This window comes from Haliaeetus albicilla, chromosome 10 (assembly GCF_947461875.1).
Source record: "Haliaeetus albicilla chromosome 10, bHalAlb1.1, whole genome shotgun sequence".
Lineage (NCBI taxonomy): Eukaryota > Metazoa > Chordata > Aves > Accipitriformes > Accipitridae > Haliaeetus > Haliaeetus albicilla.
The window spans coordinates 39,262,729-39,285,526 of NC_091492.1; the positions used below are offsets into that span (position 1 = coordinate 39,262,729).

General features: G+C 42.2%; 1 protein-coding gene across 2 annotated transcripts in view; it reads right to left on the reverse strand.

Moving 5' to 3' along the window:
* Positions 1-22,798, reverse strand: part of BCR (BCR activator of RhoGEF and GTPase) — a 109,794-nt gene that overhangs the window by 46,070 nt on the left and 40,926 nt on the right. For both annotated transcript variants that reach the window (XR_011326675.1, XM_069795149.1), the window contains exons 2-3: positions 11,062-11,246; positions 201-305 (exon numbers count right to left, since the gene is read on the reverse strand). Coding sequence is in view for 1 of the 2 variants with exons in the window: in XM_069795149.1 (XP_069651250.1) it covers positions 201-305; positions 11,062-11,246 (290 nt within the window). In the remaining variant the exon portion in view is untranslated. The remainder of the gene's footprint in view (positions 1-200; positions 306-11,061; positions 11,247-22,798) is intronic.

Here is a 22,798-nt window from a genome sequence, read left to right on the forward strand (position 1 = left end):
ACTAATAACTCCCTGGTTGTGCCATACCCAGTCCTTTCTTTAAGCCTGTCTTTGTCTACTGGAGAAGAGGAATAACTGGTGCCCTTTGCACCCAGCAACTTGTAACCCATGGTATGTGAAGTTCTGGGAAACTCTGGATGGAAGCAGCAATGAAAATTCACGTACCAGTGTTTGATATGGTATCTGCCACCAGCACTTACCAGCAGCAGAGCCTCCAGGTGGCTCAGGTAGGTTTCCTCACTGGCTAGGATTCCTGACAGGACCCATTTTCTCATCTCCAGGCCTTTCTCCAGGTCTGGCTCACTCTACAAAGAAGTTGATAAGGAGAAAAAAGAAAAAGAAAAAAGAAAAAACAAAGCAAAAACAAAGAAGAGGAAAAAAAGGGAGGGAAGAGAGAAAGAAAAAAACAAGAATGAGGATGGAGAGTAAAAGATATTATTCAGCTAACCACAGCATATTTGTTTTTTTGGTTTACTTTCAGACTAAAAAAACCAACCAAGCAAAAAACCCACCTGTGCTTAGTATCCTGTTTCTAGAAACATGCCAACATAAAACATTAAAGAAATTTTTATTTACCAGCAACTGATGTCACAGATTATTTACAGGTGTTAGCTTTAGTCATCCAACTTTGGTGCCTCAATTAGGCACTCGGACTTCTTCACAAAATTCAAAATACAGAATTTAAAAATTCAGAATTTATCCTCCTAAACAAATCTTAGGGGCCCTTGGTTATGTGCAATTCACTCCCTCATCCCACGAGAGTTCTCTGTGATCTTACTCCAAAGCCATGTTTCTCTATGCAGACAGGATCTTTTCCCCTGCATCTACACAGATGCACATGAATATACAGCAGTTACAGCCCGACATTGCTGTTAAGATGGCTGTTCTTTCTCCCACTCTCTACTATTCACTGAATTATTTTTCAGTGCCAGCTTGCACAATGTCTACTTTTAGTTAGAGGACGGAATAATCAGCAGTGCTTGTAACGCACACGCTGATTTTCTTATTGGGATTCCATGAAGGAGTTCTTAACCAAAATAACTGAAGAGAGAAAAAAAAAATACATTCATGGGCAAATGTACACATCAAGGAAAGACTAACATCAAGTGTTAAGAGAAGCAAAATCCCCTCTGTTGAATTTCAATTATCCTTCCTCTCACAACTATTACCTGAAAAATGTTTAACCTGATAAAGTGGAATTGAGTATTTTCCATAAACTCTGAAAAAAATGTGGCCAAACAATGAAGGTTATAAATAGTGAAAAACACCCCCCTTTTACAGAATCTTATTTCCAGTTCCCTTCATTTCTGTCATTCACAGAAATGGCTTTTTACAATTCTTGCAACCTTTTTATGTTGTTAAATGTCTCTAAGAATAGAGTCAGTGGTTGGATCTGAAAGGGTAGATACTTTTCAAGGGCTCTGGGTAGGTTGTTTGGGGCTCCATCCTACTTCTAATATCCAGAGGAATCTTCAGCTATTGATTTCAGCAGCAGGAGGATCAGGAAACATAGCAGTATGCTCCACTCTACTGACAGAACATAAAGCACTATAGCTGACAAAAAAAGCTCTATTTAGTTTAGGGTCCTGTGCTTTGAAGCCTGCTGTATATTTGAGGCTCATTATGGAGAGAAGGTATCTTGGCTATAGGTAAGCTTACAGTAACTACCACATTCTGAGTGTGACTTTGAGCCTACACACCACACGAAGAAAGAAACAGATCCTCACGCTCCCAGATATTTCTGGATTCAGCCTCATAAATAACCATCCTGATTTTTGAACTCTTTCATTGAATTTCACAAGCTATTTTCTAGGCTAAAAGACCTTGCAGCAACTACTTTATAAAAATTTTGTGAGGTGTCAAATACCACCACCACCTTTTAAATAAAAGTGGCAGACAGAAGCTGTTCTAAGGAAATGAGTAGAATTTACACACACGTCAGGTACTACATGGAAAGAAGAACTTGTCTTTGCATCCCACCCTTCAGTGAGGTTCAGTAAGAACCACAGTGCCTTTTAAAATCTTGAAAGGGCATCTCAAAGAAGCTAGGAATTTGTAATTCAGCAGTCGTGTTCAGAAGATTTCAGAAAAACACCAGTGACGAACTACATGGTAAAATGAATGCTGCAACAGATTCTGTGCATCTACAGAGCACTCGTGTGACTACCTGTTACAGCTCAAACAGAAGTGTGCAACAACATTATGACCATTCCTTATGATTTCTGTACCAGTAGTACCTGGATGTCCACCTCATGCACCATTTTGTGAGGCATGGTACATACACGTAATCAAAACAGACAACCCTAAGATGTTTAACAAAGATTCCCTTCATCCAAAGAGGCAGGGATGTAGCAGTCCTCGTGCAAGAAAAACACAATACCTCTTGGTTTCCAAAGATTCTTACAACACTTACAAAAGAAAAATGCAGCTTCACAAAGAAGCATTGAGAATAACTAACAGTGCTCCAAAGTCCCCACTGCTGAGGATGAGGTAACTGGTCAATATTGTCACAGCACTATAATTATCTTTAGCAGGTTCTCTTGGAGGAGGTGAGGATTTAAAAATCAGCTGGGTATGTTTGTAACATCTGTAAAGAGCAGCACACAATAGCAAGTTATTTAAATGATTCAAACTTCCCCATCGTGACAGTGGCACAGCAGTTTTCCTCTTCACAAATAAAAGCTTTAATTTACCAGTCAGTTCTTGCTGGGCACCGTCAGCTGACAGAGACAGCATTTTCTGCCTGAATGTTAATTTCCTCTCTTTAAAAGAGATGTACTTTCAGAGAGACAAACATCTCCCAGGACACGCTAGAGGCCTTCCTTCCTGGCCATTACCACAAGGTCACTTTGCAAAGTCCATGGTATTGTTCTAACCCTTTTTAAGAGGAGCATTTTCCAAGCGTGATGTTTGCAATACTCTAGCCTCAGATGCAGCCAGACAGGGCAGGGCCTGGCTGCTTTAAGCTACAGTACAGCAGTTGCTGAAGAAACCCTCAGGGGAGTTTATCCACCAATCACATAGCACATTACAAGGTTTCCAATGCAGTACGTCAAATTTACATACAGATTCCTCATATGTGAAAAGATGATCTCCTGCTGCTCCTGCTGTGTCAGGGATCAATACGACACCATGGCACTGCTGTCTGCATTGTACTGCCACTCTGTATTTCCTCCTGAAAGCCAGTGCCCTGACAAGAGTTTCCTGCTGAGGGAAGCCTTTTCTGACAATGTCATCTGGGACTGCGCTGAGCAGCAGCTCTTGCTGCTGGATGAACATCTGGAAAAGGGCCCCTGTGCTTCTTCAGCCTCGGGGTGCTTTTTAAGTCACACTTGTTATGAAATGTACTCCAGGACTGAGAAATTCACTGGGAGCTGGTGCCAACATCAGGAGGAGCAAGTTTATTATTTGGTATTACAACATTCCTCACTTACAGAATTGGGAACAGGCTCACCTGCTCACCCAAAACAAGACAGAGCAATTAGCAGGCAGAGATACTGCGAGACTGTCCTTCCACTCTCCCCTTACAGCACGCCAAGATGTGATGCACCCAGTGCCAAGGGCATTTTCTGCTTTGCCCATATCTGACAAAAGATGGAAACAAAGAGCAACGCTGTGACCAGAACAGCCTCACTGACTGCTCTGTTTCTGCACTCCAGGCAGAAGGGCAGGTAAGAGAAGAAACATCCTGGGTGCAGGTATCAAGCTCCCCACCAGTCCAGGGAGACCTGCCAAGGCTGAGAACTCCTTTCCCCTACCCTGGCAAGAAGGAAGCAGTTCAAAATCTTTGAGCTGCTTGTGGCAAGGGGAGGAGCTGGTACCACATCCACCAGACCACATCAGCTAGGGGAAAATACACCTATTGACCAAAGTGCAGATGGGATGTTCCCAGCAGGATGTGGGAGCAACCTGTATTGGCAAACTCTAACCACTCAGAAGGGAGTGCCAGGTGGTCAGCAGTCCATCCCATGCTTCCTAACCAGCTTGGTTGGCCCGTTTTTCACTTGTACAAGTCTGACTAGTATTTCATGTTCTGACTCTGTCCCTACCTCTTTGATGCCAGCATCCATTTCTAGCCTTTCTGCGCTGCCCTACCATCTCTTGGCTACCTCTTGACCCACATGTTTCAGAATAAATCTGTCTTACAAGACTGTCACAAGGCAGCAGCCAGAGCATTCCTGTCTGCCTGCCATGGGAGCTGTGAGGACCCAACACCCAGCCAGTTCTGGATAAGCAAGCAAGAAACCAGTTCTTTGGTTCCACTCCTAATGAACTACATTTTTTAAAAAAGAAAACAAAAAGGAAGGTAGAAAGCAGTATAAAGGAAGCTTCCCAGGTATCTCATGCCTATAAGCTTCTGGTGTTTTCTTCTCAACTGGGTGGTGCTTCTTGCTATTCCAAAGACTGAAAAACCAAAAGATTGAGTCACAGTCATAAATGCAATCTTCTGACCTGAACCAAGGCCAGTCAGAGTGGTTAGAAGCACTGAAGATATTAGACAGAATGCATACAGTGGCCCGGAGCCATGGCTGTTTTGAATGTGTTTACAGCTTGTCAGCCTAAGTACTTTAGTTTACTAACCAGGTTGGCATTGCATGTTGTATTCAATTACTGCAAGCCTGAGATTCACCAGCTCCAAGGATTAGACAGATTCAGCTCTTCTTGACTCTGTTTAAAGAACTCAGGGCTTTCTGGCTGTTGTTTAAATTAACAGCAATAATTGTTTTCTTGCAAATGTTAGAAGAACACAGATTAAGAATCTAGAAACCACAACACATAAGATTTTGCAAAGTGGTTGCTGCCGGCACAGCTCTGTAAAGAGAATCAGTGATTCAAAGTGGGCGTATAAAAGGCACTTTAACTCTCAGACCTTCCTTTGGTACAGTGTGTTCACATGCTGTGCAATGAATGCGTTCAAAGGAGAGGTTTCCCGTAAGGACAGCTCAGAATCTCAGAAAGAAGCTGACAGTCTACAAAGGAGAAAAACTATTTCTTTCCATTTTTAAAGTGTAAATATCTTTGAAAGATTCTGCTAAACAGGCTGGAGGTGTCTCATTGTCTTGGTGATATTAAACAGGGCAAATTCTGTAATCAAGCCAATCATGCTCCATTCAGGGAGAGGAAGGAGCAGGGAGAGGAGCCAACATTATTTATAACATCAGTACTGGTGTGCCAGCTCTCCTCAGGAAGGGTTGTACATCCAGGCAGAGCCCTTAAGGAGCAAAGAGTTGGAGAATAAAAAAAGAAAAGTTGCATCTGTTGGGGGTGGTGAGACGAAAGTGACAGTAAAACAAACCAAACAAACAAAACCAAATACTGAGAGGAAGAAAGGAGAAGGGTTTGGCAATGCTGGAGAGGGAAGGACAAGCTAGGAACAGTAGTACCAAGCAGAGCAGTAATCCCATTTATTGCTGTAGCTTCAGAGGTCAACTTTTCTGGACCCTCTTGGGACCAAGCTAGGAGAAATGTCCACAACCTGCTCTGCTACAGCCCTGCTTTCTGCATAGCTTGGCAGATAGTGAGAACAAAAGATTCTGGTCTGAGGACCGGTAATGGCTGCCAATGCTGCGCCAACCACAGACTGCACAGCAGAAAAGGGAAGAGAAATTCTACCTGGAAATCCTTAAGTGCCAGCCAATTTCCCCTCCACACAGAACAGAAAGTCAGAGTTAGTTGCTCAGCTTTAGCACTCCTGCCTTCCTGGGCGTGATATATACAAGAATCGGAGAGATCTATTTTGGCAAAAACCTCATCTTCTAAACTCTAGAGAAGTGACTCCATTTCCTGGGGGGTGGAACCAGCTTTGCTTTTCCACTGGCAGCCCTGCGCCCACCTCCACACAAGCCTTTGAGCCTGGCTTTGTTGGTGAGCTGATCTTGAAAGGCCTTTCTTCTTTCTGCTCTTCCTATTGCTGTAATCTCTCCCCATGTAGCAGCAACAGGATCATGATGACTGAAGCTTCCCATCCTCTCTCCAAGCTGCAAACTATCCACTCCAAAACTCTTGGCGATAACTCTTCTCTGGTGAAGGGTGCCAGTCACTAACTTTCCAGCTGTCCCAACACTTTCCTGTGCCCCAAGAATACTGTAGCAAGTTCTCCCTCTGTCCTCTAGCTCTATCCAGGTGTCTTCTCTACTTTTCACCCTAGCTGTTTGGGGAAGACAGACATATTCTCTCTCTTTCTGGGAGTGAATTATCACTACCTATTACAAACACTGTCTGACACCTTTTGCAGCTACCAGCACAGTCTTATTTGGCAAACATTTGGGCTGACGTTTTCCAAGACAGGTTTCCAGAATTTTTGGAAAGTTCAATCACAACAGTTCAACTGTTACAGAAAGCAAGGTTCAGGAAAATTAAATCACTTCTCAAGCTAAATAAACAAACAACTTAAGCATTAGTGGAACCTATTTCTCCTTTTTCCTCTTCCCCCTGTAGGCTTGCTTCAGAGCAACAGTCAAAGTTTGGCAAAAGCATTGGCTTTATGCCAGGACATGCGTCAGCAGCTCAGCATGAGATTCTGGAAGAGCCAGAAGAGGGGGTACGACCTAGCTTGCTCAACGCAAACATTTGTTAAGGCCTCCTTATCACAAGCACGACGCATCAAGGGATGCTGAGATCCACACTATAAACGCCCATGTTGATTATGTCCTCTCTGGGTCACAGACAAAACTGATGCTGGTGCACCTCTTGTCACCCTCCTTGGATAGCAACAGATGTTTGTGCAATGGACACACAGCAGGTGGAATATAAATACATAAGAGGTGGCTGAAGTGGTACAGTTTGGAGGCAGAGCAGCCAGCATCTTTTAGTCTGCTTATATGATGCAGGTGGTAGGGAGGATTGGAAAACAGATCCCAAATGACAAGGCGTAAACACCACAAACCTTCTGGGAGTCAATCGCGGCACTCGGTTCCTGGAACACAAAACATGAAGCACTGGGACTCAAGTCACCCTATATGCTGAGGGAATAACATGAAGCCCCTCCACAAGTAGTGCAGGAGATATTGCTTCATTCTCTTTTAGAGACACTGCTTTTGCCACTCTGCACTTTCTCTATGGTGGCTAGGTAGACCAGGTGGAACCCTGATGTGCTATCCAACCAAAGGCTATAGCTGCTATAAGGAGATGGAAGGACTTCAAACACTTGGCAGAAAAATACAAAGCCCACAGCAAGCCCACAAAATAAGTCAAAGCAAAATGCCCTCAACAGCCAGACAGCAACAACCCAATCTCCAAGAGGAAGGCTGGTCTCATGGATAAGGTAGATGAACATCACACTGGAATGCTGCTATGTCAGTGTGATGCTAAGCAAATGACTTTGAATTACATTTAAAAAAAATTAAAAAATCGTCTGCAATATTTTCCATTTTCTGGGTACCTGACTGGAGTGTTGTTAACACTTGGTTGCAAGTGAAATTAAAGGGATTTTACTTTAATTGTGAAGAGAACTGCATTAAAAGTCAGAACCTGGTTTTGTAGAACATTACGCATCTCACATTAAGCAGCCAAAACTAGCAGACACTTTTCCTATAATCTGTCTGCCTTGATTACCTGTGGTTAGTGAACATACCATTCTCTCATCTCACAGGAACATTGCAAGGATAATTAAGACCTGTGTAGCATTCCAACTGCATTCGGAGTTAATGGTTATGCCAAAAGGAAATGAGTACTGTTGTACTCCGAGCGGTTTGCACAGTGTCCTGTAAATAAGGTGTACACATAGCTCTAGAGATAAAATACTGAATCCAGTGAGTATCATTCACTATATACACTGACCAATGCAGGAGCCTCACAGAAAAAATAGGACATGATTGTGTAATTGAAAGTTATCATAAAGAGATCTGGGGGTTTGGGTTGATGGCAAGTGGAATACGAGTCAACAGTGTGCTCTGGCAGCCAAAAGGGCCAACTGTGTCCTGGGGTGCATCAAGCACAGCACAGCTAGCTGGTCCAGGGAGGCGATTGTCCCACTCGGCACTACACTGGTGCGGCCCCACCTCGAGCACTGCGTGCAGTTTTGGGTGCCTCACTGTAAGAAGGACATCAAACTATCAGAGTGTGTCCAGAGGAGGGCAAGACTTACGAGGAACAGCCGAGGTCACTTGGCTTGTTCAGCTTGGAGAAGAGAAGGCCGAGGGGTGCCCTCATCGCAGTCTGCAACTTCCTCAAGGGGGGCAGCGGAGGGGGAGGTGCTGATCTCTTCTCTCTGGTGACTAGCGATAGGACACGAGGGAGTGGAATGGAGCTGCATCAGGGGAAGTTCAGATTGGACATTAGGAAATGGTTCTTCGCTGAGAGGGTGGTCGGTCACTGGAGCAGGCTCTCCAGGGAAGTGGTCACAGCACCGTGCCTGTCAGAGCTCAAGGACCATCTGGACAATGCTCTAAGTCAGATGATTTAGTCTTACGTAGTCCTGCGATGAGCAGGGACTTGGACTTGATGATCCTTAATGGGTACCTTCCAACTTGAGATATTCTATGATTCAAGACGAGGCTATAGGCACAATGCAAGGCTGGATAACCGCAGTAATTTCTTAACTCCTGAATGACTTCACAATCTTAGTATTTTGTCAAAGTGGTGTATATAGTGCATGTGCTGTGTTGTTACATACAGTTAACTGTTGATTCCTAGACTCTGGTCATAAAAACAATCTAAAATTTTCAGAATTAATTGCAGGCACCTAAGAAAGAAGTAAAAGGGCAAGGAGACAACTATAAAAGCAAATACATGTAAAAAAAATGTTTTCTGCTAATCAAGCATAGTGAAAAAGAAAATAGAACAGACATACGTCCTGGTATTTCTGATCCAATACATTTTAAGTGCTTGGCTCAGCACAGCGTGTTTGACACTTAATTTTGTTACTGATGTCTTTTCCGCTACAGCTGAAAACATAACTACAGTAAAAGCCATGTAACAAGTTGTGATGACAGAAAGTTTAACTTGTTTGGGAAATACTGCAACCATATATAAATTCTCTTCCTCCTTGTCATGGACCGTCCTTCATGAGTGGCATTGCCATTTGTGGACTAATTACAGAGAGGATCAACTGAAGTGGCTGAGGTTCACGATTAGAAGTTTAATCAGTATCAGGACACCTCTTTCTTTTGGAAGCCATAAAACACCTTTTTATAGTCAGAAAAAAGAAAGCAGCCATTTGTGTTAAAAATTATTTTTAAAAAGGCAGCCTTCTAGCGTTATTAAGGTAAATTTGAAATTAACTCCTGTTAAATACTTATGAGGAAATATTCAAAGAAGTAAAGAAGAGGATTAAATATTAGGCAGTGTCTCTTTCAGGCCCCCAGTCACAGGCACTATGACAGCTAGTTCTTTGAAGATAACTCTCAGCCATATGTAGTCACATAGTGTTTTTCCTTCATCCTGAGAAACATAACCTGGAAGTCTCAAGCCAACATTAAAACATTCTTGGAGCTTTTGAATTTACTAATTATCATTTCTTCATTCAAAAGCCTCTTACATATCACAAGAATTCTCATCTTGAGCGATAAAAAAGCATCTCAGAATTAACAGACTAAAGCATAAGCAGCTAACTAGATTCCATACTTTACAGTCAAATAAAATTAAGCAAATGTCAACAATATATGTACTTGGTAATGCTTTAAGAGATCTTGACAATGCACTTTTATAAATGAGAAAGAACAAGAACAACACTGTCTCAAGTAGGCTTCTTAATCTGACATTCATCCTAGAAAAAGTAAGGAAGCATATGATATGGCACTAACCAATAACGAGTAGTAGAAGGATGTATATAATGAATGCTGAGTAGCAATGGTTTGCGGAACTTGTCAGACTCGACATCGTTTTGATGCGAGATAAATGTCTGATAAAGGTGATGGTGTTGATTTACATGTACACTGATACCTGTAAAATATCCACCATCTTCTCCCATGACATCTTAATTAATAGGACAGAACAAGATAAAGCCAACACATAAGTTAAACCACTTAAATGACAGATTTCAAAGTGTCATTTACAATGTGGGAATTCAAGATTGTTTGGCTACGCTTTCTTAGAAATACATTAGGAAGGAAGTGACAGTTGTCTTTGTGCTATTAAGCACTTTTATGAATGACTTAGGGAAACCAAAAGTTTGAAGATGACAAAGATACTCAGGGAAGCAGCAACCTGGGATTGAAGTGCTCTACAATCTAGGAAGCAAAACGATAAAGAGAAACAAAGATTGAAAGTCAAACAGATTAATTCAAGCTGAAACTAAGACACCTTTGACTGTGAAGACAGCATTCAATAGTTATTTACCAAGGCAAGCAGCAGATTCTCTACCAAGACTATTGTGAAAACAAAAATAGAAATTTTCCTTAAGTTCCAAGCTATAGCCATGCTACTGAACCTGAAGCAAAAATAAAGCAAGATAGCCTGAAGGTCCACATCAAACCACAGGTTAGGCTAGGTGGTCCCTTCTGAACTTTTTATCTACCATAATTGATTATATAGATAGCTATTTAGCGAATAGTCAGATTTGTTATAAGAAGTAGCCATCTCCCACCCAAAGTCACCATACTTCAGAGCTGGCAGATTTAATTCCTCTTATTCCATTGTCACAGGGTAAAGGAAACAGATCTTATATTCTAGATGCTTTATCAAAGCCTTTAACCTACCTGAAAATAACTCTTATTTTCCTTGTGAAAGGCAATGACAACCCACACGCACAGATGTATGAACATCATAACGTAGGATGCTTTGTTCCAGAGCCTCCTTTCCAGGATATCTGGTATTTAGAGACCCTCTCAACAGCAATTAATCACCAATTCTCTCCACTAAAATTCAAAAAGGGTGAAAAACTGAGGCTTAAAAAAAATCATACACACAACACTCATCCCTGAAGCTTACGCTTAGCATCAGCTAGAAGCCACAATTTAGCTTTATATATACAGTATCAATCAGGCACTGCTATATTATGTCAGGTAATCTGTCCTACAGTGCTAGTAGTCCCTGTCTTTGCTTCCTGTTAAAGCTGTCTACCCCTTGCAAACCTACAAGGCTTTGCTGACACCAAAAAGGCAGGAAAGGACTCAGACTCACTGATTTTGTAGATTCCAGAGACCCTGAAGATAGGGTGTCTCGGCTGCCCCGACTCTTGGAACTGAGATGGGGTGAGGATGATGGCGAGTCATCAATATAGGGCATCATATCATGATGTCGCCTCTGTTCTTCAGCACGGTCTGCATCATACGCATAGCTAGGTGGTGTGCCACTGAATGAAGCATCTGTAAAAACACAGGAGAAAAATCTGTCCGGTCAGAGTCAAGCTGGACAGGAGACAGACTGGTCAACCAAGGCACTGCCTGCCTCCCAGCTATTATGATTACTTATCAGTAAACCCAGTGTCAGCGATAGTTAAATATAGATCAAGTGGAGGCATAAATTTAATTAAACTCATGTTGTCACCAAATGTTCACTTCACTCATTTTAAGTCCTAAAAGGTAAAGTCCTTTCTAATACCTAACATTGGTGTTCATTTAATTATAGCTCCTTCCCTCAAGTTTTCTTTCAAAAGCATTAGCATGAAAATAAATCCTTTTGCAGTCTCCATAAAAGTTATGCAGTCTGGGTTTAGGAATGTAGCGGGTTAGGGTAACAGACCCTGTTTTTTCTGTAAAACAAGAACAGATGATGCCCCTGCCAGTTTAGCAATCACAGATAATACATAGCTCAGGGGAGAAACATAACTCTTTCCAGACCTCTCAGGAACAAGAGAACTAGGAAAGAAAGGTCTTACATGTCAAGGGAACGCACCTACTGCCAAAAATAAAATCCTAAAAGGCCCTCTTCTATTGGCTGCCCCTCTGCCTCAATTTTGGGACTAACTCCTTAAACAAATGAACAAACCACTGCTCCCCCCGCCTCCCCCAAAACCCAACCAAAAAAAAACAAACTAAAAAGGATGGTGCTATGAAGAGTCAAATTAACCATTGTTGCACGAGATATCAATGAACTTCTGCAGGAAAGATGAGTAGTACAATTGATTCTGGTATCTTCAGTAGCTGTGTACAGAGACTGTTTCTGCAAAAATCTATATTAAGGACACACACTGAGCAGCTCCCTCTACCATAGGTTAAAAGGTCTTTTAGCTCTCTGCACAAAGAAATATACACAGAGGACCAAAATTTGCTTTCTGCACAGTGGCATCGCATCACATACATCTTGCCTGAGAGAAGCTGGAGACAACCTTACACAGGAGTTACACCGGCCTGTGAAGCACTTTCACCTGTCAATGCCCAGAGGTATGTAACAGTAACAGCCATGCATGGCCACTGAATACCAAAATGGTAGAGTTCCTCCTCCTCTTTCAGTTTGTCCTGGTTTTGGCTGAGATAGAGTAAATTTTCACTCTAGTAACTAGTACAGTGTTATGTTTTGGATTTAGTATGAGAATAACATTGATAACACACTGATGTTTTCAGTTGTTGCCAAGTAGTGTTTATATTAAGTCAAGGATTTTTCAGCTTCTTGTGCCCAGCCAGCAAGAAGGCTGGAGGGGCACAAGAAGTTGGGAGGGGAAACAGCCAGGACAGCTGACCCAAACTGGCCAAAGGGGTATTCCACACGATGTGACATCATGCCCAGTATATAAACTGGTGGGAAGGGTGGATTGCGCTTGGGAATTAACTGGGCATCGGTCGGCGAGTAATTACATTGTGCATCACTTATTTTGTATATTCCAATTCTTTTTTTATTATTCTTGTCATTTTATTATTATTATCATTATTATTTTGTTCCTTTCTGTCCTATTAAACTGTTTTTATCTCAACCTATGAGTTTTACTTTTTTTTTCCCCCCGATTCTCTCTCCCATCCCACTGGGTAGGGGGGGAGTGAGTAAGCAGCTGCATGGTGCTTAGTTGCTGGCTGGGGTTAAACCACAACACAGTTACAAGCCACAAAATGCCATTCTTCTCTCAAAACTGAAAAATAACCACAGGGAGATAAGTTAGATCCACTTTTACAGTAGCAGGCAAGCCTTATGGAAGACAAAGCCACAAAAAAAAGAATAGCTTTTTTGTCTTTTAAGTTTAAAATTATCCATTAAATTCACACTTGAACACAAGTAGGACCAATTTTTACTTGTTTTCACAAATATCCAGGTTCTGTGAAAATAATAAGCAGCAGCTGCCAAGCATACCAATAATCCTGTTATACATCACTAAGGCAGGGTGGAGGAGTAACATTTTAAAGCCCACTTTCCTCCCTCACAGTAAACTCAGTTAAAGCATGACTCATTCCAGTAAAGGATGTGAACTTTGTGTGGAACAGAATAAAACTTGATCCATGTGGCTTATTCAGGAGGGAGAGCTGGTCTAGGGAATTTATGCAAACAATATACTGAAAATCCAACAATAAACTCACTGTAGAAGTGAGCCTCTGTCTTGGTTTGTACCAAATACCACCCAGCTAAATAACAGCTGTATACGAGGCCTTTAGGCTGCTGAAGAATCGTGGCAATATTATCTTAACAAGCTCAATAAGCTTCATGTCACCTACCGGCTCATGGTATTACCTGTGATCGTGCTCCCAGAATTCCTCAAAAGACCCATTAGATTGTGCAAGACCACGGGGGGGGGGGGGGGGGGGGGGGGGGGGGGAAGGTGATACATGTTCTCTGGAATGGACTTTTGTCTAGATGTTAGAGGTTTCCAGAGCTCCCCAACCATTTAGAAGACACCCTATTAAGTTGATTTGGTAAATAGAGGCTTGAAAGGGAGTTGCTGAAATAAGAATGCTCGGTCACAAACAAAAGAGATTTTTAGATATCTTGAAGTTAGATAACATCTACAACACCTGCAAGCCAAATAAATCTCATGATGGAATTTTCAAAAGCTCTTTGGTTGAAAGAATGTGGAAGAGAAGACAGCATGGTCCCCACCTTGCACTACCCAAACAGGCAAGGAAACACTGAAAAGAAAAAGTAAAAATACCCTCCCCATACACAAGATGGATGGTCTTCTGTTTGGCCAGAAGGTTAGGGGACTGTTTTGACTTCAGAAACCAGAATTCTAAGTAGGAAGAAGGATGGGTTTCTCCTTGCATCTCTGCACTATTTATGCCATATTAAAAACAAACAAACAAACAAAACCATGCCAACAAAACCCCTAACACCATATAACTTCAGTAGAGGAGTGCAGATATCTGCTTTCCATTCAGCTGTCCCTTGCGCACCTTTGTTACCCAAGAAGCCTGCAAGATATTACTGGCAATTTAACACTGGCATTATCCAAGGAGGAACATCAGTACTGGGCGCTTATGTAGGCTTCATGCCTTTGATCAAGCAAGAGTTCTTTGTCATTCAGGAGTTTCTTCAAACTACTCTTATCCAAACCAGTTTCTCCTGGTTTGCAGTAACAAGACCATGTTGCTGTGCAGAAATTAAGGCAGGAATATTTCTTTCACTCCCAATGCTCACTTTCAAAATCTATAGTTTGTTCCACTTCTGTTAATGGGGGAGTGAAAGTAGACTAAAATATATTAGCAGAAAGGCTTGCAGTGAATCACAGTATTTTCACTTTCCTCACTTTCTCCTGCTAAAAAGCAGGCTTCACACTTCTACCTTCCATAACACGTTCTGTCTCCTACAGCACAGGGAAACCTTTATCTGAAACTGAAGGAAAGGGCAGGTGGAGGACTTGGCCTCAGAAGATGAGATTTATTCCTAGCTTTGCAACAAGATTCAGTCTACCTTTGAATCACTTTGTCTCCCTAACCATAAAAATGAAAATAACACATCTCAACAAGGAATGAATCTATCAGTGTCACAGAATGCCATGAGATCTGTGCATAGAAAGCTCCACACAGAATTTAAAACTTTATTTCTGTATCCTCCAGGGATCCTTTACACGTTAAAAAAAGCTTAGAAGTAGTTATAATCTCTTTTTTTTTCTATTATTGCTGCATACACCACTGAAATCCACCTATGGAGATTTTAATTATCTCCAAGGCAGAAGGACCTTCCTGCTTTTACTCTACCATTTTTTCCAACAGAAGCAAAGTATTACCGTAGCCAGATACACTATGCAAGTCTTAACACTAATAAGGGAGGTAGAGACTTGTATCTCTGTGATTAGAGAGACCACTGTTGCTAGGGAAACTGGGTTATTCAGATCTCCTAAACCCAGCACAATGCTGCACAGGCTGTTCAGGCTCCACCTGGGAGCAAAAAGACTAGAGCAAAGAGAGAGCCAAGAGCTCACCTGCTCGGCACTTCCAGCTGCTCTGGGTGCTGCTGTTGTAGATGGCAAGTGGAGACAGCGGCTGGGCCCAAGCAAGAGCACTCGGTTTCTTAGCCAGTGTCTCAGATAGGGTGAGCATTAAGAGGGTTCTTATTCTTCTTTTAGGGCCAGCTAGTAACTCATCAGTAACCGAGCCATCAAAGCCAGAGAAAGATGAAACACAGGAACAACAGACAACTGCTGACAAGGGACAACTAAGGAAAAAGGGTAGGCATACAAGGGTGATGGGCTCAAACACGTTGTATTGAGACAGCACCAGAAAGAGATACTGAGGACGTTACTCTGTGTGTGTCATGCTTCTCTCACCTCACCAGCAGGCTTCCTTTCTCCTCCTCTTTAGGTAACCTGTAAGAGATCCCATCTCACAGAGAAGAGCAGCAGCTGTAACTTAGAGAAACAAGCCCTCTCCACACCTAAGAGTAGCTATTTCTACCACTGGCCCTCTGACATTCTCTTACAGTATCCCTCTCCTGCACCAAGCACAATCTTCAGGTGCAATGAACTACCTGGGGCTACACAAAAGCTCATCATCAATTCACACATTCTGCTAAAAACCTCAAGCATTTACTTCCACCTTTGGTGCTGCCAGCAATGGCCTCCCTGGCCTTGCTTTGCTCCAGCTTTTATGAGTCTGTTCCACCACCCCCCTCCTCAGTTACCGCTTCCATCCTCTCGCCTCCTTTCTCATATCTGTCCCTTTTTCATTTTCTTTTGGTTTTCTCAAACTTAATATTCCTTTTCTTTATTTTCCTTTTCCTCCCCTCTTCTAAAGTGCTCCTCTCCCTCACTACCTCAAGTTTCACCTGGCTGGGGGGTAAGGAAGAATCTAACAAATTTACAGTTAGTCACAAATTCACTGGCACTCAGAGACAGCACAGCAACACTATTCCCTGTCCTGCTGCCTACACCCTTCCTGCTGGGTGCCACATTCATTCTTTGGGAATATGAAATCAAGTCATAGATCTAACTCGAAAGCAGGAAGGGAAAAAGAAATTAACTTCTAAGTAAAAAGAAAGATTAGCTGCGTCTAATCCAGGGCCACACAATGGTTCAAATGCATGTGTCATACTTTTACAGCATCACAACATCCGTAGCTGCTTGAAAGGCTTAATAGCAGCACGCAGAGAAGCTTCCAAGCTAGCTGTGCTCCAGCTAATCCCGCTAAAAGAGCAGTGAAGCCACAGCAGCTCAGACCTGCCTGCCTAAGTAAATACCTAGAATCCTGGAGGGGGAGGGGGAATTGCACCTCATGCCAAAGCCCCACATCACTGTGGCTTCATTGTAAATGGTACCAAGGCTAGCAGAAGTTTGTAATGTCTATACTCACTCCAAAAACATTCCTGCAGCTGCAGAGTAGAAGAGAGCTAAGGCAGTTTGCATCTTCTGACTGTGTGTTTCTGTGCCAGGGAATGTGTGAGGCCATAGTTTGACAATGCATTGTCTTGGCAGCAATAGGGGTTTAAGGTTTCCCCCCACCAAGCCATAAACCACTGCACGCCCCTTTCCCCTCTTAACCCCTTAGTTCTGCAACCCCACAGATGTCTATGGTCCAGAAAAAGAACTCAGCCAGCTCAAAGAAAAATATCTTTAACACTTCCCTTCTAAGCTGGATCAGCTTTCTGATCTAGTTCATGGCACAGAAATCCAAACTGAAGGGATGAAGGGATACATGTGTGGTAGTTCAGGGGTGGGTATACTTAAAAACTTGTATTGCAACTGAAGACATCATATCATCATATTAGCAAAACACTGCTTGAGTTTCCTTTAGGCTGAAGCTTAGTCAACTCCTTGGATTTACACATGGCTGGTTTGGGGATAAGTTATCAAAATGCAACACTTTTTTTTTTTTTTTTTACTTTTTTTTGGGGGGGGGTAACCTTTAAGTTACTAATATGCCTTACTGACCTTAGCTCCAGCTTTTACATACTACTGTTTGCTTGGTGATAAACAATACAGAATCCTATCATTTTATTTCTTAGTGCTGGCCAGGCTACTTGGAGAAGAATCAGGGATCCGGGCCCAGTGCCGAGCACATGTAGAAGTACATCAGTGTGGATGGGCTGTGAATGCAGTTGCCTAGGGAATACAGCAGCACTTTCTAAAAAAAATAGAAGAGTTAAACTATGGAAAACTGAGCATCTTGCTTATTTCCTTGACACCTTCTGAATCATCATCTCTAAAACCAGGAAATAGTGCACTCAATACTTTGTACAATTTTGCACAAAACTGAGATCCACAAACAATAATTATGTTGTCTACCTATATCAGAAGCTTGTCCCAGAATGAAAATCAAGTATCAAAAGGAAAAAAAAGAGAGCGTTTGCCATGTCAAATCCCTATGGCTTTATTCTTCTCAGACTGATGAAGAAAAGGCTCTGCTAGGATGCTAAACAGATTGAAGACAAACTATCTCCTTCATGCTCTGTATCTCTTCTCTACGAAAAGACAGTGTATCTACATGTAAAGATGTTTAGTGAAACCTGAAGCCCCCACTCAAATACAAAACCAAATCATTTAGCAACAAAAAGTCCCATTAGTCTGCAAATTCATTCTTTAGCATTAGATGAGCATGAAAACAGAAAGGCAAAAAGTAACAAAAGCTAGCTCCAAGCCTGCCTATGGCCTCAAACTGTATTTCTCCATTCAGCACATGAAAACAATCCAACTACCAGTGCTACTGATAGACTCCTACAAGGCACACCATCATTTACCATAGAAGAAAAATGCCCACAGAGGATGATCTTGCTTACCACTGCTGAACAAGCTCTTTGGGAGCATGGGTTGCAGAAGTAGAATTGCAGTGAAATACATAACACAGCCCACCCATAGGAAACACCCATCAGCACACAAAACCAAGGCAGAGTTAAACAAGCAGTTTCATACAATGCAGCCAAGCTGCAGTTTTCCTTCTGCAGGCACACATGAAATGGGCTCTGAAAGTGTGCTGTATGTTGACAACTAGCAATGAAACACTCTTTAGGGAACAGGACAAAAGGGGAACAGTACCCCAGGAAGGGAGGTTTCTAAATACATAGCTGGACACTGGAATGACAACTACAGCTTACACAACAACCAAAAAAGGAGTTCTGTGAAACCAAAACTTCAGCAGATTTCCCTGAAATCACCACATCCATTTCAGGTTTGTATCGTCCCCTCTCCCATTGTAATAGGTCATCTTTCTGCAGCATGTTAAGTGGCTGCAGAAACAAGTATCTGTCACACGTACATTTTACCCAATGTTTAATTTTCTTTTAAGGGTAACGGTGTGTTTGTGTGTGCACATGTGAGTGCACATGTATGCATGCATGTAGTGATTGAGAACTGCATCTTATTTTTGAGATGGAAGAGGGAGAAAGCAATGTACCTTGCATATGGAAGCAGCAAGACAGCTGGTGGTTCTCTCCACCCTCCCTCCCCGGGGGGATCTCAGGCCATAGATGTTAACCAGCCTCCAAAAAACTTCTGTCTCTACCACAGATGAGCTTTATCCTTGTAGCAGACAGCGCCCTTAAGTCTTTAGGAGATGAATTAACTGCAGTCCACTTTTAATCTTTTAGGTGTGTCAAACCCAGATCATTAAACATCTAAAAAAGATCAGAGCTTTTTAATCTGCCCATACATTCCATGAAGAGTTCATGCAGAGACTAGAGGACAGGTCTGTTTGTAGCAGTCTGTTACTAAGACATGCTGTTGCATTTTGCTCTGATTGGCTTTTTCCTGGGGACAGATTTAACAATCACACAGATCTAATACCCATGCAGAGTGAGGTTCCATGATCCAGCCATGATGTGAAAGCTGGAACTACTGAGACCATTCTCCACCTCTGGAAAGCCTAAGGCATCCTCACACAGGACAGAAAGAACTGCTCACGAAGGCTACTGAGAGATTTGTTATCATGAGAGAAAAAATCAGGAAGCTAACTCGATCCTTCAGGAGAGTCCATCTTTTACCAGACAAGACTGCACTGTAGCATGCATATTCCAAAGATTTCCCTTCTACCAGCCACCACAACTTCCCACTGCTCATCTTTGCTTCAGACAACTCTGGCTCAGCAACCATGGAGTGCTACATGCTAAGGAGTGTAGACCAAGCTGTCATCCACACATTACATTCAGCCAGCCTTTGACACAGTGCATGCCACAGAGGTCAGCAACAGAAATGTAGCAGAGGTGTAAATTCCCATCTCTCTAAAACGTCTGACACTTGGATCAGTTTCAATCAAACTGAAATACTGGGAGGGAAACACAACCACTGCACACCACAAACTAGACAGAGGAGTCCAACTGATGATAACAGTTGTGATTAGGAGGAAAACAAGTTACAAGTTTAGAAGATGTGGCCTTTCAAATATAGGATGTCTCCACAGCAATTTGTAAATTTTAAGATATACTACAAGCACGGTGTATGTCACTAACATTAGGAAAGACAGTTACCCATAGTTACTGCAAAAGGCAAGAACTGAACATTTCTCTATGACAGTTGACAATGCCTATGTCCTACTGGCTGCTACATGCTCTCCAAGGCACTTAAAAAGTTTAATCGCCATCCCTTAGAGCCCTAAACATCAGCAAGTAAACACATGCATATATGAACGAGGTATGTTCCCAGCATGACTGGGTGCAAACATGCTGCCAACAGGGAAAGACAGAGAAATTCAGGTCAGGCCTGAATTACATAGGTACTATCCATTCAAGGAAGAGTGTGAGAATACTTAACTCGCAGGGCAGGCCAGGGCCCAAAACAGCGAAACTCCTGTTGCCTTTTTTTTTTTTTTTTTTTTTTACTGTTTCTCCTAAATGTTTACCACTAGGTCATATGGCACAATGTAACGCCCCATAACATGGATGAATACCTCTCAGACTCCTGCCTTGCACAGAGCAGAAAGTGAATCTGTTTCCATCCATGGTCTGTATCTTTAGATTCCTCTCCTGTTCTGTTTTCCCAGGCAGGCTGGAAAGGTTTCCATGTTCAGTTCATGTTGGAGTCAGGCCACTGGATGTTCCTGGCAAAGTAAATCCCAGAGCAAACTGGGACACCTTTCCAGTTTTCTTTTCCATTCCTTAGTCAGGATTGTGCACCAAGTTTAGTTGTTCTCATTCACTGCAAGTCTAACAGGCAGAAAGCAAATTTTAGGCCTGGTCGTTCAGAATTTAAGACTTTTTTGCAGTATAAAAATACATGGACAGGCAGATACATTCATAAGTATGTGTGGCTTTGCACCAAAGGCACCAGGAGCTTCAGCACTGACTAAATCAGAGGTGCAAGCTGATTGAAATAGAGAAAAGGTTTCCATGAAAAATAAGGTAAAAAAACCCAAAACCAAAACAAAACCAAACAAGTAAACAACCACGAATCACACACAGCTGTAAGGAGAACCACCTAGAATTCAGACTATTTCCCAACAAAAGCATGGAATGCATTATGAGAGCTAAATTTTTAGGATTCAAGCAGTCTCCACTCCTTTGTAGGTTCCTGTCCACGTCTCCCCCCACTGTACCGTAACAGGCATGTTTGCAGGGAGCACAGCAAACCACAATAGGAGCTGGCTAAGCTAAAAATAACTGGCAAGAGTGTTATTTCATAACCCAGAGCAGTTCCCTATTCCATTTCACTGATCATCTCCACACAATGCATCAGCATAACAGCACAGAGGTGGGATGGAGCAAGTGTGACTGCTCAGGTCAGCATTACTGCTGTGCCCGAACTACAGCCTTCATTTCATTTCTCAAAAACAAACAAACAAAAAAACAAACCCCCAAAAAACAACCAAACAAACAAAAAACCCCAAACCCTAGTAACAAAGCCTAAAGGAAACTGCATGTACCAACTACATTGGGAGGGCTGCTTCTCTCATACCTAGTGTGGCTCTGTCATTTGACAGGTGAATGGATGAAAATTCCAACCATGATCAGCATACTATTTACTATTTTGTTCTTCACAGTTGTCTCAAAGTTTTGCAGCCACTTCAAACAATGTTTGGCAACAGGAATCTCCAGAAGAGATTAGAAAATTAATAGAAACAAAACGGACCAATTGCCACAGCACGATCTGTTAACACAAAAACCCACGATGTATATATTCCATTTCCTGTATTTAACTAGAGCAAACTAAAAATCCTGCCATGCAGAGAGGAAAGCGCCTGTTAAAACAAGAGTTTAACTGAACTGACAGTTTTGTGAGAAAGGAAGGGAGGACCAGCCCTAGGCAGCAGGGGGTATTAAAGTCTATTCAAAAAAACAGTAAAAGTGTCTGATAAGAATACTGTTCTGTTTCTAGATCTTCAATCTCTTTCAGGATGAGTTGCTTTGGATTTTTTTTTTTTTCATATTGTTTTGTTTTCTCACTAGTGCAGCTAGGACACTAAGAAGCCAATAAAGCTAGCCACCATTTTCCTGTTTACACTGTAAATCTAGCCACTGACATCTTACTTGTTACACTGTAAAAAATAAGCTATTGATTTACCATCTTGGCCTAGAACAAGCAACCCAAGCTAAATGCCTTGCTAGGCAGATGGTTCTGCCTACACCACTAACAACCTTTTCTGAACACAGCTGCTGCCCAAGCTCAGTGTCTTCCTGTCATCTGGCTGGAGAAGAAAAAACAACAGTTTTGTGTCATTCATAACCATGGCAAGGTAGTTATAGAAACCTTTTCTTTTTTTTTTTATTAAAGATGCTGAAGGTAGAACACAGCTCCCTACCAGCATTAATAAACTCCATCTACTCCCCAACTCTTTTCCCTTGAAACTACTAGATTACATGAAGGCAGCTGGGGTCACATGCCAAGGTTTGTTCTGGGCTAGTAAATTCTCACCTGACATAGCATACCACCTTTTTTCCCAAACTGTGTGCTGCTTTTGCAGAATCTCCTTCTAGAAGTGGAAGTCCTCCTCTAATTATTATGATTGTGAAGAATAAATTCAGAAAAACATGATTCAAGAACAAGCAGTACAGTGGTGCCAGTCAGAGTTCTCAGAGAAGCTAAAGAGCAGATGAGAGGAAAGACCTCTCAATCTGAGCTCATGGTATACTCTATCAGACACCAACAATGCTGTTTTACACTTCAGCACCATTGACTGATATTCATTGCTGTTCATATTTTACTAAAATATGGGATAAGAGGGAGCTTATTTTGGTAACACAGATGTGTTACACCACCATTTCATTAAGCTCTGCCATCTCACAGCATGAATGAACCAACAAGTGATTTTGAAGCCATGCCAAGGGGAAGCACTAAAATGCCAAAGAATTTCATCCAAAGGAAAACAGGACCATGCCAGTCCCAACTAAGATGCAACAACCTATGTAGATGATGGTGTCCCCCAACAGCCTTCTTCTGTGCCCAAACTTGTTTATACAAAGCAGAGTTCCTGCTCAGACAGTAGCTCTCAAAGCAAATGCTTAGAGTCTTCATGCCCAGCAAGTCACAAAGTAGTTTCATATGGTAACTTTGCACCAAGGCCAAGAACTGAGCTCTTAGGCTCCCTAATGCTTCAAGGAGAGCTGTGGATATGCAGAGGCACACAGACACAGGCAG